This window comes from Drosophila subpulchrella, chromosome 3L (assembly GCF_014743375.2).
Source record: "Drosophila subpulchrella strain 33 F10 #4 breed RU33 chromosome 3L, RU_Dsub_v1.1 Primary Assembly, whole genome shotgun sequence".
Lineage (NCBI taxonomy): Eukaryota > Metazoa > Arthropoda > Insecta > Diptera > Drosophilidae > Drosophila > Drosophila subpulchrella.
This window is the reverse complement of record NC_050612.1, coordinates 19,593,466-19,609,018: the sequence shown is the minus strand read 5'-3', so window position 1 is coordinate 19,609,018 and position 15,553 is coordinate 19,593,466. Positions and strand designations below refer to the sequence as shown.

The following is a 15,553-nucleotide window of genomic DNA, read 5'->3' as shown; positions in this document are numbered from 1 at the left end:
TAAAAAGCTTCAATTCTTCTCAATGAGCATTTATTAAACCTTGTTTACAAATAAAATATGCGCACTTATGTGTTATGGTTACAAATTCACAGCTTCGGAAACGCTTTCTAACATATTTATATAGAAAATCATAAGATGACCAAGGACGGCTTTCGAAGCTCATCCATGGCCGCAGACTCACTGCGTGCGGCAGTGCAGCGTGTCCAGCGCAGCGGCGGCGGCTGCTCCCTCGCCATTGTCGTCGTCGGAGCTGTTACTGTTGCTGCGCGGCTGGGAGGTCGGATTGGAAGGACTGGAGCCGTTGCTAGTGCTCGAGCTGTTGTCCCGATGCTGCCGCCCTTGGCGTAGCCAAGACTCGGATCTCGGATTTCGAGGGCGGCGAAAGCGGGAGCCTTGCCCGGAACCCTGCAGAAACCCTCGGATAAAGTATTGGAACTGGTTAATGTCAAAGTCACCCCTGTCCACGATGTTGCGCCTGAAATTGCGTTCTAACGTCTGCTTCAGTGCGTCCTCGTCGAGCTTCTATGGAGAGAGGAAACCGGTGAGTATAATCTAGATGTTCTACTTATACTAAACAGTGATTGATCATACCTTGGCAGGGCCATTTGGCGTCCAGATTTTAACGTCGTGCTCCAGGCCAGAGGTCGCCAGCACCGGCATCCAGGGATGTGGCTCCAGGCAGTTGACCACGCCAGCGTGATCGCCCTTCATGAAATTGATTATCGCCTCGGTGTTTCGGTCCCAGAAGAATATGTTCCCGCAATCGCTACCGCTGACAATATACTCGGATCTAGTGCCAAAGAAGTTCACTCCCTTGATGGTGCGGCTATTGCTGTGGGCGACAGGAGGGGTATGTGAGTGCCAAGACACAAGTGATGCAATATGGACTTACATGTGTCCCTCGTAGCAATGCAAGTACTCGCCATCCTTGGTGTTGCGACTGTCGAAAAGGTAGATCCCCGCATCACTGTACGAGGCCAGAATCTCGCTGCCGCTGTGGTTATACACGGCGCAGGTAATTTGCGTGATCTTGTTCTGGACACGAGAATAAAAACAGAGATTAGACTGTCTGGCCAAGGCTGTGGCACATGCTCACATCCTTTATATTGGTCGGGGTCATCTCCAAGAGGGGCTTCGTTAGCTTGCGCTTGTCGTAGACCCGCAGCTTGTCGTCGGATCCGCTGACGCAAAACTCAGGGGCGTATGGATGATGTGCGATGCTGAAAAGCCGCACGCGGCCCCGCTCATTTGCGTCATGGTAGACGCAGCGGAGCATCGTGGTGGCAGCGTTGCTGGCGCGCAAATCAAAGTGTTTGACAGCCGCATCCTCTCCGGCGCTCATCACCTCGTGTCGACTGTGCGGCACCAGAACAATCTTGTGCACCGAATCGCTGTGCGTGTACAGGCGCGTGGGCTTAATGGAGCCTCCGGAGGGCGGGATGACGGACCTGCGCACCTGGCCATCACGGCTGGCTGACACAATGTCCAGGCACCCGGTGCTGTCGATAAACTTGGTCTGGAAGATGTTCATGTTGTGGCCGGAGTGAAAGCTGTGCAGGAGTCTTTCGTTCGCCCAGTCCCAAACCATTATTTTGAGATCATCGGAGCCGGAGCAGATCAAGTCTCCGGTCCGGTTGAAATTCAGGCAGTTAACGCATCCGTCGTGCTTGTTTAGCGAGCTCAGCAGCGTCAACTGTTCCACCATTTGGCGGGAGCCGTAGTATCCTTGCCCAAAGCTTTGGGTCGAGGTGTGGCCACCACGCCAACCGATGCGGTTCATAATGTTGTGCTCCCTGTGCAACAGCTCCTGGTCGCAGTTCCACGTGTACGTGGGCTTGCACTTGCACATCGTTTCATTCACGGCGAACTCGACCTTCGCGCGGTCGTCGGCGTTAACGTGCTCGTTGAAATCCACATCGTCCTGCCGGTTCTTGAGGCATTAGTAAAGATTCATTAAATACTCAACTTATGACTAAGATGCACTAAATATCAAATTTACAAAAATTACTTAATTAATGGGAAGGCATGATTAGTGAATTAATTCATATGTTTCGTAATATTCTAGGACAGGGTTCGGGGTCTGTATCCGAAAAATCTCTCAAAAAAGTCGCTCACCTCAATGGTTGATTCACTTTCACTAGAAAGTGAGTACCGTACCATTTCGTTGATGGAACTGTCCGAAGAGGACTCATCTTCATGCTGATCCTCCTCCGCAGCAGCTGCCGGCTCATCACTGTCCGCTTCCACTTCCGCGTCCTCGGTATCCTCCTGCAACTCTGGTTCACCGGAATCGCTGGATTCCGAGTCCGTTACCGTGCCCAACAGCTCTATGTTGATGCGGCGATAGGAGCGGTTAGTCGGGATGCTGCGAGGGTGGAACCTGGAAAAACTCCTGGCGGGGGTTTCACCTTCAGCTGGTGGTGGGTCGTCATCGCTGTCGATGGCTACGGTGCCACTGGTGAGATTTGGCTTGTTCGCTGCCAGCACGGCACTGGCGGCGAGAGGGGATAATTGACACTCTAGGCTGGAGGAGCACGCCGGCTCTTCATCCGACTGCTGCAGCTCTGACTGTTCCTTCTCATCATTTCCCCCTTTCAGCAGCTGCTCCCCTGACTTCTCCGCATGCTCCCTCTCCAGTGGCTCCTCCTTATGCTTCTTCTCCAGCTGGTTCTTTTCCAGCTGCTCCTTCTCCGACTCCCTCTCCAGCTGCTGCTTTTCCTCCTCCACTGAATGCTCCTTGCCAAACATGTCGCCCTCCTCGTTATTGTTGTTGGTTGTGATTGTGACGCCTTTGATTGCCGTCTGGTTTGCTGTGACAGTGTTCTCCCCGCTGGGTTCCCAGGGCAAAAATCAATTGGTTATCCAAGCCGCAAAGCTTACTTAACCATAGAGACCACACTTACCCAATCTGCGCCGCGTCTCCAAGTGGGCCCTCGTTCCGGGTATCAGTGTTGCGTCTCTGGCGCTTGCAGGCGGAAGCCGCTCCGCTGGCCACAGGGTCCTCCTCCACGTCCATGCTGGTGGAGCTCGCTCTATAATCTCTGTTTTGCTTTCTTTGAGTGCCGCTCCGCTAATATTTTGCCCTGTTTTCCCGTGCACGCACTTGTTTACGTCCAAAAAACAGCGATGGCACTTTCTTCTTGCACCAAAAGCCCGATAGACCGATAGATTTGGCGCGTGTGGTCGATACGTTTAAAAAAGTCTATTTAAAAGAAATTATATTTAAATTACATCGGAATTTCGAAATTTGAATACTTGACTCCTACGCCCAGAAATAAAAGAAATAATTGACTAACCTTCAAAGTGTTTTAAAAAAATCGAAATATATTTTTGACATCTATGCTCAATCCAAATCATATTCAGGCGAACTGGGTCCCTTGGAAAGGTTTTAAATGAAATTGGAAATACTTCTTTAGTTTTATAAAATTAAAATAGTAAATATTACATTGAAAAAATGATTTATGATTTTTTACGATCAAGCCAGTTTCGACTTAATAACTATTATTTAGACAAAGATTCTTAAGAAAGTTTCACCCATATACCTTTAATATTTATATTCTTTATAAGTAGATACTTAATTAACAGGTAAAAGAAGTAACATTTTCTTATACATTTGTCCACAAATGTTCAAATATTTTTAAAAGCCCTCTGGGAAATGAAAGATCTCTTGAATGCTATAAACTCTTATGAATTCTCTCATGAAAGTTTGTGCTCTTCGTGGTGATTTTATGCTGAGCGCGACTTCAGCTCCCGCGACGTCTTGGCATTTTGGCTCTTGGACGACTTGGGGAGAGTGCTATGTGTGCGACTGGGTGGATCGGGTTCGGCTTGAGTGGCTCTATAGAGAGGGATCCGAATATATGTATCAATTTGCGCTGTGGCCACGAAGAAGGAAAGAGAGTTGAGTTCATTTATAAGCGGACTGGCTTCGAGGGCGGTGCAAAGTGTTTTTGTGTCGTCGCCAAAGCGGAATAACAACACCAGTTCGGGTAATAAAACATAGGGCATATCGTACAGAATGCCGAACCGTATACATTCGATACGCTGGGCACGTTAACGGAGTTACTTAGAACAGAAAAAACAGTGAATGTACTATGTACTTGTTTCTTCGGTGTCACCTGAGGGTTTCCCCTTCGCCTTTGTGCTCGTGTGTGTTCGTTAATTGGCTCTCCACTTCCTTTGCTGCGCATGCGCAACCTACAAAGTTCGAAACCAGCCAGCAATCCATCTGGGAGTTCATCTCCCACCCCAGCTGATGTTTGTTCTCGGCTTCATGGCCTGGTTTTTGCCTCTCGATTTCGATTTCGTACTCGTGTTTTTTTCGACTCTGGTCTTAACTCGTGATGAACGCCGAATTCCGGTTTACCTGGGGCAACCTGGGCAACAGAAACTAATAAAAAAAAGAAACAAATTAATATGCATAAGTTTGGTGGAAAAGAAAAACAAAGCCGGAAAGTGAAACCGCCTCGTTGCTTTGTTTTCCACCCATTTCTCGGTGCGCACTTCCCATTTTCCAGCTCTCACAATACTACCAACTTTTAAGTGCCTATTCATGCCGTTCGTTATCAGACCCGAGATACCAAGGCCAACTTGTTTACCCCTCCGATAAATGTAAAATCAGTCTGCAGCTGGGAATTTTATGATTCACGGTTCTGTCCGATGCACCAAAGATTCGCTGACTTGACCAGCTATTTAAGGGCGCACCGGCGAAAGTTGAGAATCAGGTTCGACAACCCACTTGAATCGCCAGTCGGCTTCTATATCCACAGCTTTGTGACTGATCCAAGCCGGGCTATAAAGAACAAAGCGTATTCTTTGATTACATTCGACTTGATTTAGATTCATAATATCCATTTGCAGTGACTCACGGTTCGCATTGTAGGTCTTCATAAACACTTTAATACACTTTAAAGAATTGCTTCAGCTCTCGATTTAATAATCATATTAAAAAATTCTTAAGAAGGTGTCTTAATAGTAATACTTACTAAATATAACGTCCATACCATTTTCTAATCCCTAGAATAGTCCATTCTCATATTTTGAAAATTAGTTTATAAATAAGTCTATTATCTTTAGAGGCTATCATTTTATGACTAATATCAAAATACAAAATGAATAATATGTATTTAATTTTGAGCTTATCGCTAAGAAAAAACGGATGTGAAGTACATAAAACCTATTGTACACGTATACTTTGACTTTCAGTATGACAGTTTTCTTACACAGAGAGGAACATTCAAGAACATTGTTCTTGAATTGAGAACATTCGTTCTTAAAAGCAGTATAATTTTTTAATATTCTCAATATTAGAACGAAATGGTGAGAAGAGAAGAGTAAATTGAGTTTATTTTACAATTGTTTCTTGTTCTTGAATTGAGAACATTCGTTCTTAAAAGCCGTGTAAGTACATTTTGGTATTAATGTTCTCAATATTAGAACGAAATGGTGAGAAGGAAAAAGTTAAATTGAGTTCATTTAACAATTGTTTGATAAGTATACACTACTGACTGGACTAATAGTTAACTTGTTGAGACATAAAAACATTTTTAACCTCAAAAATGTCGTTCTATTTTTAAGAACATTTTCAACTCAGATGAGAACGTCAGAATTTTCTCTGAGTAGAGTTTACATGGGTTTACATCAGTCGATTCTTGTGCCTTTCACTTTTCCCGTCCAATTAAGAACACAATTGAGCTGAATTGGAATTATGAATTGTCACAACATAGTTGCAGGCAAACCACGCAAAGCATTTAACTCGGTTCCGACCCGTCTTCCGTCCTCCCCAGAAAAACCAAGCCACAACAGATGACGCTAAGGGGCGGACCTGGTGGAGAAGCACCGCAGCTGTGGTTGCTCCTCCTCGTGGCATCCATTTCGGGCAGCTTGTGGGCTTCAGTGGCCGCCAGGACAGGTGAGTCTTACGCAAAGGTAAACCACAAAAGGGGTGGCTAACTAACAGTTTTTATTTACAGGACCCTTGCATGATAAGGTGGTGGTTTGCTACATATCCACCTGGGCTGTTTACAGACCGGAGCTGGGCGCTTATTCCATAGACAACTTCGATGCCAACCTGTGCAGCCATGTGGTGTACGCCTTCGCGGGTCTGGACATCACACAGGCGGCCATCAAGTCGTTGGGTAAGTTTCCGGTTCGATTTATGGCCGTATGCAAATTGAAAGGCTTCCTTTGGGAATACACGGGGAAAAAAGTTTAAAAGATGAGTTTGTCAGGATTCCCTGGTTTTGGGATAATTAATTTTGGAATGCTAAATATATTTTTTTTAGAAAAATATCTGAGAAATAAGATCAAGAATAAGAAATGAAGCTGTATATTTGCTGAAATACCATACCAATTTTCCTACAATTTAAGTACAGGGGTATCATTTTTATATGTTCCAAAAATAAAAACAACAATATTTTGAAAACATTGAAAATATTTAAAATGATATTTCATCTGAATGATTTTATCTTAGTCTGGCTTTTTGCCAGTTTTAAGATCCCCTTTTCAATATCACGTTTACATTTTTTTAAGTAAATATCAATTATGCCCCTTTATATCTGATAACTGATCCTCTAGTTTTCTTTATCGTGTGTATTAAATATATTTTTTTTCCGTGCAGATCCCTGGCAGGACCTCAAGGAGGAGTACGGCAAGGGTGGCTACGAGAAGCTAACGGGCCTGAAGCGCACCCATCCGCATCTGAAGGTCAGCCTGGCCATCGGCGGCTGGAACGAGGGATCGGCCAACTACTCCACGCTGGTGGCCAACAGCCTGCTGCGCGGTAGGTTCGTCAAGCAGGTGTCCAGCTTTATACGCAAGTACGACTTCGATGGCCTGGACCTGGACTGGGAGTATCCCACGCAGCGGAAGGGCAAGCCCGCCGATCGCGAGAACTTCGTCCTGCTGACCAAGGAGCTGCGCGAGGAGTTCGACAACCACGGACTGCTGCTGACCTCCGCCATCGGGGCGGCCAAGAAGGTCATCGACGAGGCCTACGACGTGCGGCAGATCTCGCGCTATCTGGACTACCTGCACATCATGTGCTACGACTACCACGGCAGCTGGGACCAAAGAGTGGGCTACAACGCCCCGCTCTCGGCGCCCGCGGATGATCCGCTGAGTGTGGTAAGTGGTGAAGCACCTGCAAGGAAAGTTCCTTGGAAAAATATGAGTTGCTGGGAATTTCCTGGAATTTTTCAGTCCTTTAATAGCTTGTCAGATTATATAACTGAGATTATCAGGAACTGAGTATATAAATGCAATCCAATAATAATATCCAATCCGGCCCAACAAGGCCCACTTTAGAATATTATAACTTTGGATCACGTTTAAAACCGTACCCATTTTAAAGGAGGACTAAAAAGTATATGAATCTAATAATAGTATAAGAATAATTTAAAAAGAACTATTTCCAAATAGTGTATTATATTTGATTTAATACAATGATATTTTTTCCATTTAAAATCCTTCATAGTAAGTTTAGAAAAAGCTAGTTAATATCAGAACATCATAAATCCCTGTTTGAAGACCGATCCTTAAACCCTCTTATCTTGCAGAAATTCTCCATTGACTACCTGCTGAAGCTGGGAGCCCCACCTGAGAAGCTAGTGATGGGCCTGCCCTTCTATGGACGCACCTTTAAGACGGTGGCTGGGGGCAACCTTAACGACCCAAGCGATGGAGTTGGCTTCAAGGGTCCCTACACGCGCGAGGATGGCTTCCTGGGTTACAACGAGATCTGCCACACAGTGAGCAACCAAACCTCCGGATGGACTCGAGAATGGGATCCCCAAACTAGCCAAGTGTTGGCCAAGTCCGAGCGGAACGTCTTCACCCAGGAGATCAATGTGGTGACCTACGATAGCTCACGTTCCATCGCCAACAAGGTGCTGTTCGCCATGTCCAAGCGGTTGGCCGGAGTGATGGTGTGGTCCGTGGATACGGACGACTTCCTGGGAAACTGCAAACTGGACGAGGATACGTACGAGGACTTCCAGAAGGTGACTACAGCGCCGAGGAGATCGAGCCAGAACTACCCCCTTCTGAGGACCATCAATGAGGCCACCATGCTGGCCGTGGAGGAGCTGGCTGTTCCAGAGCCGCAGCCGGATGACACCGAGAATGAGATCCCGCACGGCAGTATTGCGGATCGGAAGAACGCCGGCGCTTCTGTGGTCAGTTTGGGTCTCGGGATCACCGCTGTCTTCATGCTCCTGCACCGGGTGGCCCAGTGAGAGTTGGGCTCGGGTCCACCGGTGGCCATAGTCTAAGAAACACATCACCTTGTTTACGTAGTCATTAAAGTCCAAATTGTAATTTTTAAGACAAAACGATGGCTTTCTTTTGATTCTTAGAGGGGCGTTATTACCAAGGATAACTTAGGTAATCATTCGTATCATCTATAAATAAGTGTTGAATGAAGTCATATTTCTTCGAGCTAGTATTATTATAAATCTTCGATATATTGATCATCTTAATATGGTACAAACTTTATACCACAACATTTTCCCAAATAGTTTCTTACTCGATTCTCAAAATCCATTTAGATTTCAAATATCCCTTTAAAATTCCCACTTCCCATTGAAAAATCTTTTAGATTTTGTTAAAATGTTTTGGTTATACTTGGTGTACTGGTTTAATAAATTTAACTGGCGCTCTAACATTTAACTAACTAGTCATATATTTGTGTATGTGTATATGGGTGTGTGTATACGCAACTATGTAAATACGCAGGTAAATGTAACATAATTTGTATATAATATCCATAGATTATCATTGCTACAAGTTGTCAACATTCAATTCAATGCTACCATATGTGTTAAGTAATAATATATGTTCTAAGTAAACTATGCAAAGGATATCGCGTAAAGTAGTTAAAGCAAGGTTTGTTTTTGGGCCCCGAGGACCTTCGATAGTTGGGAGAGAGATATTAAATAGAATAGAGTTCCGTTTTCTTTTGGATGGCAAACATTACAAATGCGACGATTCTAAACCAAAGGTGGTTGGATCTACAGGCAGTGATGGGAAGTATCCAATCGATTGATACTTATATCATATGATAAACAAGGATTCTAAAGTCTTAACTCCCATCACTGATCCCCATACTTAGAGCCACATCCTTAGAGAATATAATGAAGGTGAAACCGCTGCTAGACAAATACCTCCTCGTCGTCGCTTCCTCACAAGCGACCCCCATCCGATGACCAGTCGGATCGCTCGGCTGCGCTGCCGTAGATGTCCAGCTGTTCCCGGGATCGCGTCTTGGACTTGGCCTTGTGCTTGGCCTGCTGGGAGCGCTGATAGGGATTCCCCCTATCGTTGATCACCTCGTAGTGCGAGTCGCCGCCGTTGGAGGATGATCCCCCGGCGATCAGCAGCTCGTGGATGTTCTTCGTGGAGCGGCGATGCGCCTCCAGGCACTGCGACTCCGAGGAGTAGGGAAACGAGGCCACAAAGCTGGGCGACTGCTGACCAGCCGGCGGATCACTGGCGAAGTTCGCCGGCGGCGGCAGGGGGAGATTGCCACCGCAGGGCGTCGAGGGCGAGAGATCGGTGAACTCCGTCTTGGCCTCCGACTCCACGGAGCACATGCTCTGCCGCGAGATCTCCTTCTGCAGCTGCTGCGCCTGCTGCTGCTGCTCCTTCAGCGTGGGCATGTTCAGGTTGGAGCTCTCGTAGTCGTCCTCTCGCCTGGTCTGCGGAATGGGCAGTCTGCTCCGGACGGAGTGCTCCCTCCCCCGACCAAACCTCTGTGCCAGGTAGTCCTCGTTGGCGTTGCTCTGCCCGCTGCTGTGGCTGCAGTTGCTGTGCTGGTGCTGATGATGATGATTGTGACCGGGATGTCCCTGGTGCCTCTGGGCATTGTCGTAGTAGCTGTCGTTCTTCACGGACATGTTGCAGCAGCTGCTCACGTCGGCGAAGTACACCTCGGACTCGGCGGGATCCGTACCCACCGCCTGATCCTTGGCTATGGCTCCATTGGAGTCCTGGTAGCCACTGTTCTCCACTCCGGCGGTCTGGGGCTGAGCCTGCTGGGGATTCGCCTGGACCTGGACGGCCTGCTCCTGCTTAGCGAACAGCTGCTGGACATTGGGTCGCTGCTGGCCGGGATTACTTTGCGGACCGATGCTCTTGGCTCCCGTACCCGCCTCCAGGCGCTTCTTCAGCTTTCTCGTGGGCAGCGTATTGGAGCAGCGTTCCCGCTCGCGAGGATTGCCACCATCGCTATCGGAAGGTGTATTCTCGTACTCCACCTTGGACTTGTAGGCGGAGGAGCGAGTGGCGGCCACCAGGGTGCTGACATTCCCGGCGCTACTAAGCCCATCCATCCGCTCCAGAGTGGCGGACTGCACCTGAAGGCGTTGCAGCTGCAGCTGTTGCAACTGCTGCTGCTGCTGGGAATGCTGATGAGGGTGCTGCAGGCTGGGATGCATCTGCTCCTGGGTTAGGGTCACAGCCACAGTGCCCTGATTGCCCACCAGACACGCCGTGGGCTGGAGGTACTGGTAGTATCCCCGTCTGGCCGGACTATTGGGATCGCTGTAGGGCGGCGGAGGACCCCAGACGCCGTAGGGCAGGGCATTGGGCGGGGGCATTCCACTGTAGGCGGCGGCCACCACGGGCTCTTCGATTAGCATCTGATTCCCATCGCCCTGCACCGCAGTGGATGAACTGAAGCCATACTGGGAGTCGGGACTGGCAGCCGCCTGCCGGAAGCGACGCCCAGTGTCGGGCGTAGTCCTTTGCCAGGGCATTCGAGGCCAGCTCCAGCCACTGCTACTGCGCCCTGCTCCTCCTCCGGCGCGTTCGCCACTTCGGCAGCTGCCCACTGCATCCTCTCCTCCTGGATTCGGGGAGTAGAAGTTACCCGGTGGCTGGGCGGCCCAGAATCTCTGCTCCCCACCACCTCCACCGGCGGCTGCTGCTGCGGCGGCCACGGTGGCCTCATCCCACGGATAGGCGGTGGCCTGGAGGGGCAGCGTCAGCTGCCTGTGGGCGTGGCACTGCTCGCAGCACCGGCAGTTCAACATCCTGCCAGGACCCAATGTGGGCGGAGGAGCCTGACTGGCGTACAGGGATCTGCAGCGCAGCTCCAGCTGCTCCCAGTACATCTTCTTCCGCTCGTGACTCAGCAGCTGGTACACCAACATGCAGCTGAAGACGGCGATGAGGACTCCGGCCACGGACAGGCCAAAGATGGCCCTCAGGCAGGAGTACAGGGATCCATGGACAACGCCGCAATCCGAAAGAGAGTCGAACACCAGGCGAACTCCTTCTGAATGGAAATCGAGAGGCAGGGGATTAGCCAAAAGATTGAACTCAGCCGAAGGACACCACTCACCCTTATCCACTCGATCCACCTGGGATTCGATGAGGTCCGAGTAGCAGGTGCAGGTCCTGGTCTTCTGGGCATATTCGCATTCCCTCAGCGCCTGCAGACGACTCATGTGGAGCACAGTGGTGGTCACGGTGACCAGGGCGCAGGTGAGGGCGGAGACCAGGCCACAGGCTCCGGACAGCTTGATCTGTGGGGGATTAGGAACAGATTAGAGAAGGTCTATAGAGGGTTTTGCAAAGAGTCTATCCTCACCAGATAACTATAGCGATTCCTCCGCCTGGCCAGGCTCATGATGCAGACGCCCGTGAGGATGAGCAGGGTGGCGGGCACAAAGGTGGGCACCGTTTCGAAGTTGCCCACCGTGATGGTGTAGGAATGCAGCAGGAAGTAGACGCCCAGGAAGAGCACGCCCAGCAGGCAACTGAAGCCGCCGCAGATGAGGCACCAGACCACGTACTTCTTGATCCCAGCTCCATGGCGATGGGCTGCAAATGAGGAGTAAAATCCATTAGTTTAAGGTGGCACAGAGAGATGCAGTCCAATCCGAACCAGAGCCGCGATGATGGCCATCCACATTCCCGGAGGAGGGAGGAGGAGCTGGCACCCAGGAGCAGGGCGGGGGCATGCTGTACTGCACGAACTGCATCACCGGATAGCCGTGCATGGTGATGTTTATGGTTTGGTCTTGGGCAATTGAAAGTGGCCACCAATAGCCTAAGCTATCATCTAAGAACACATCCTGGAGAGGAGCTGGCGAATCCACTCGAAATTCCGGAACACGTTTTCCTCTCGCTTTTCACTCTTTCTTCTTTTTTTTCCGCAGCGAAACGAATCAGAAAAATATCTACACAGCCGTGGAAGCTGGCTGAGATGAGGGGTAGCTGGCGAAGATGGGATGAGGCCTCTGCGCGGACTTGGGCCAGTGGAGTGGGGCACTTGGATGAGGCTGATGGATACTGGATACTGGTTACTGGAGATAGAAGCTGGGAGGTGGCGCCACCAGAGTGTGCGTTGCAATTACAGGAACGGTGTCAACTGAAATCCCGACTGACATTAGCACAGCGCCAACCCCCCGAGCAAATATTTTGCACCAGCTCCAGGAGAAATAGAGAGGCCAGAAAGAGAGGAGCTTCCTCCGGCGCAGGCGCAGGAGATGCGGATGAGGAAGTCATAGCCAAGCGGAAGCTGCGTTCGCAACGGGCGGGAAATCAGTGATACGAAATCTGTGACCAGGAAAAGCGTGATTCATGGGGGGTGGATGGTGAGCGACAGCACTGAGGGAACATGAGCAAAAAGCTTTGGAGCGAAGATTGTAATACCCTTAGAGTCTGAAAACCTCTTTGTAAATATGTAAAATATACGTTCATTTGTTGATATCATTATTTCGATATGAAGTTATGATAAATAATTCTCTATAAATAATCTTTATATGATACATTTGTGTATATTTCCCAACACTTCAGTGGAAAGTACATATTTGCATTTATTTCGCAAGTCTTAAGAGACCGATGAGAAAGAACCAGCAAATAAAACTTTAACTGTGATATTGAAGTACATGCGTTATTTTCAGAAACCTATATCTCTTATTCAAGACAGAAGTATAACTTCTTTTTTAAGGCTGTCATCCCATATATTCCATTAGAACTAACTTGCTGTGGGCAAGATTGTTATTAAAAAACTGTCTTTGCCTAACTCTTTTCCTGTTCCCCAATCCTCTTCTATTTTATTTCTATCTTTCAGTAACTATTATTTTCTTATTGCCGGCAAAAGCAGTTTGACTTCAAGTGACTGAAAGTATTTCATCTTTCAATTAAACACTCTTTTATGGCAAAACGAGTTTCCAACTTCCCTCTGTAGAACTTCAGAACCCCCTTGCACTCACCTATGGAACCATTAGCATTACTCCTCGGCCTGGGCGGTGGGCGTGGCGGCAGAGGAGGGCGGTTATCGTCCAGAATCTGTGACTTGATGCCCGAACCAGGAGACGCAGTCACGGCTCCACCTGCTCCATCCAGCTCCGTGTCGTGGTAGATGTCGTTGCAACTGTCCCCCGTGGGCTGTGTCTTCGGCGGAAGTTGTCCAGCTCCTCCGCCGGATCTGGGCTTCTTCTTCTTGATCATGGTGCTATTGTTGTCGGACTCACTGACCGTGATCTCATCTGCTCCCAGCATGGCATCTGCCAGTAGACTCCTCTTGTGCTGGGCCAACGAGGAGTTGCCCCCAGTGGCTGGGCAGGTGCACTCCAGATCGCAATCGCAGCTCCCGGCTCCGGCTGAGGAGTCCAGTTGGAGCTGCTCCTGCTGCTGGTGATGCTCCTCGTGGAGAGCCTGGTAAGAGTGATTCAGCAGGGATTGGGCAGACTGCGCTTTGAGGGGCGAACTCCTAGCCGGCTCCTGCTGACTGGGAGTCTGTTGGTGGACCAGCACAGCCACGGCCATGGAAGCATTCTGGCCGGGATTAGTGGGCTGGGCGGAAAGAGGAGGAGGAGGAGGTGCTCTACCACAGGAGCAGGGACACTGGCAGGGCAGTTGTTGTGGCTGGGGCTGCTCCTGGAGTTGCTGCTGCTGGAAGTGCGCCGGATACTGAATGTAATGATAGTGATGGGCCATCAGTTGGCCAGGCGGAGCAGCTGCCTGTTCCTGATCCCGTTCCCCCTTCCGATCCCGGCCAAGACTGGATTCCGAGGCGACACGTTGCAAGGATGCCGACGCATTCGGCGCTGCTGCTGCTGCCGCTTGTGGCAACTCCATGTTGTCCGAAAACCGGTTTGACCCTTTAACTTCCACTACCAGCGATCACTTATGCTGCACACTCATTTTTATTTGTTCCCCTTGGTTTTCAGCTCACGGGTCTCACGCTTCTAAAACGAAGCCCCGATAAATTGGCCGAATTTATTGCTAATTCTGCGATATTTCGCCTGTATATATAGATATTGGATTAACATAAACAAGGCACCACAACCGCACACACCGAAAACAAAAGACACCGCGGATTGTAGATACGGATTCGGATTCGGAGAATCGCTGAGAGCGCAGATCAACCTACAAACCGCGCTCGCAACTCAAGACTGAGACTCTTCGATCGAAACTCCAACTTCAAACTCAAAGGTTGCAACCTGTTTGCGCATGTGTGCGTGTGTGTTGCGCGCGCTTCAACTTCAAACGGATTCCGGTTCTAGTTGTTGCTGTTGTTGTTTGCTGCACTGATTCAGAAAAATCTTTAAAGACGAACAGGGAAAATCAATTTCTTTGTTGTTGCCAAAGGTGAGCATTTGTTTTCGTTACCTTTACCTTTACGATTACCTTTTTCCCTGCTGAGCGACTACCTGGATGTGGATAACACTACCTACAACACTCCCCTCTTGTTGTTGTTGTCGCTCGCAACCTGCACGCCAGAATCCATGGGAGAACCCATTTTTATGAGTGGAGTGTTTGTATTTGTGCTGGGGCAATCGGTAGATCCAATTTAAATGAGATCCCAGCTGAAATACGTACAGTGGATACTGGCTAACTTGGCTTGGTTCTGGAGGGGTGTTGGAAATTGTTTGAAAAGGTTAAATTTTAAGGTTGATTGACCACACCTCTTCAACCCTTTTTGAGGTCTTCCCAGAGTTTCCTATGTGAATTAGTGTCGCACAGTAGGTGTCCTAAAGGTATTTGCATATTCCATTGATTAGTCTTCATTGCGAGAAAACATAGACCCAAAACTTGACCACATTTAAGCAGAAATCCAAGGAAATTTGTATTTAAATTCTCCTCTCTAAAATGCATTTACCAAAAGTTGAAACTCGTCAAGTTTGTTAAATGACTTTTTTACTTTGACTATTATTTAAAAGAAATATTATAAATATTAGTGGGGGCTTGCATTTCACAATCAGCACCAAAGCCGACTAATTAGTCCGTTGTATTTTCATCTAATTCAGTAACCTGATATCTTTTTTCCAGTCCCGGACACACCTTAACGTGTTAAAAACGTTAAAGTATCACCTAAGAAAACAAAGCACACACCCTCATCCTATTAATCAATCGATTACCTCAGTCATATTTAACTAATACCTGACATTTCCGTTCCATGATAACGCACCTGATATTGGAACACTTCCCACCTTGGGTAAGATTGCAGATAGGGATTCTCTAGATAGGAGTATAAATGGTAGACTTCCTATAAATTACCATCTTAGAGATACAGCTGCGTTTAGATAGTATTTCTATGTCA

General features: G+C 48.4%; 3 protein-coding genes across 9 annotated transcripts; 1 reads left to right on the top strand and 2 right to left on the bottom strand.

The window, feature by feature from the left end:
• Positions 1–13: 13 nt before the first annotated feature.
• On the bottom strand, positions 14–3,266 carry LOC119555242 (DDB1- and CUL4-associated factor 8). 3 transcript variants are annotated; one of them, XM_037866525.1, is made up of 6 exons: positions 2,904–3,266; positions 2,116–2,830; positions 1,097–1,930; positions 893–1,035; positions 592–832; positions 14–522 (listed from the first exon to the last, which is right to left on the bottom strand). In XM_037866525.1, exons 1-6 carry the CDS (start codon positions 3,014–3,016, stop codon positions 178–180), a joined length of 2,391 nt encoding a protein of 796 aa, XP_037722453.1. In that variant the 5' UTR covers positions 3,017–3,266; the 3' UTR covers positions 14–177. The 3 variants fall into 3 exon arrangements, with proteins under 3 accessions (XP_037722453.1, XP_037722455.1, XP_037722454.1); XM_037866527.1 differs by having other exon boundaries at positions 2,158–2,830; XM_037866526.1 differs by having other exon boundaries at positions 1,097–1,921; positions 2,904–3,265.
• Positions 3,267–3,833: 567 nt separating this feature from the next.
• Positions 3,834–8,330, top strand: LOC119555243 (probable chitinase 2). 2 transcript variants are annotated; one of them, XM_037866528.1, is made up of 5 exons: positions 3,834–3,989; positions 5,787–5,911; positions 5,973–6,137; positions 6,620–7,125; positions 7,557–8,330. In XM_037866528.1, exons 2-5 carry the CDS (start codon positions 5,806–5,808, stop codon positions 8,232–8,234), a joined length of 1,455 nt encoding a protein of 484 aa, XP_037722456.1. In that variant the 5' UTR covers positions 3,834–3,989; positions 5,787–5,805; the 3' UTR covers positions 8,235–8,330. The 2 variants fall into 2 exon arrangements, with proteins under 2 accessions (XP_037722456.1, XP_037722457.1); XM_037866529.1 differs by having other exon boundaries at positions 3,838–3,989; positions 5,727–5,911.
• Positions 8,331–8,599: 269 nt separating this feature from the next.
• On the bottom strand, positions 8,600–14,088 carry LOC119555241. 4 transcript variants are annotated; one of them, XM_037866523.1, is made up of 4 exons: positions 13,221–14,088; positions 11,591–11,823; positions 11,342–11,525; positions 8,600–11,275 (listed from the first exon to the last, which is right to left on the bottom strand). In XM_037866523.1, exons 1-4 carry the CDS (start codon positions 14,086–14,088, stop codon positions 9,180–9,182), a joined length of 3,381 nt encoding a protein of 1,126 aa, XP_037722451.1. In that variant the 3' UTR covers positions 8,600–9,179. The 4 variants fall into 4 exon arrangements, with proteins under 4 accessions (XP_037722451.1, XP_037722452.1, XP_037722449.1 ...); XM_037866524.1 differs by having other exon boundaries at positions 8,600–11,272; XM_037866521.1 differs by lacking the exon at positions 13,221–14,088 and adding an exon at positions 11,888–12,373 and having other exon boundaries at positions 8,601–11,275.
• Positions 14,089–15,553: the final 1,465 nt, after the last annotated feature.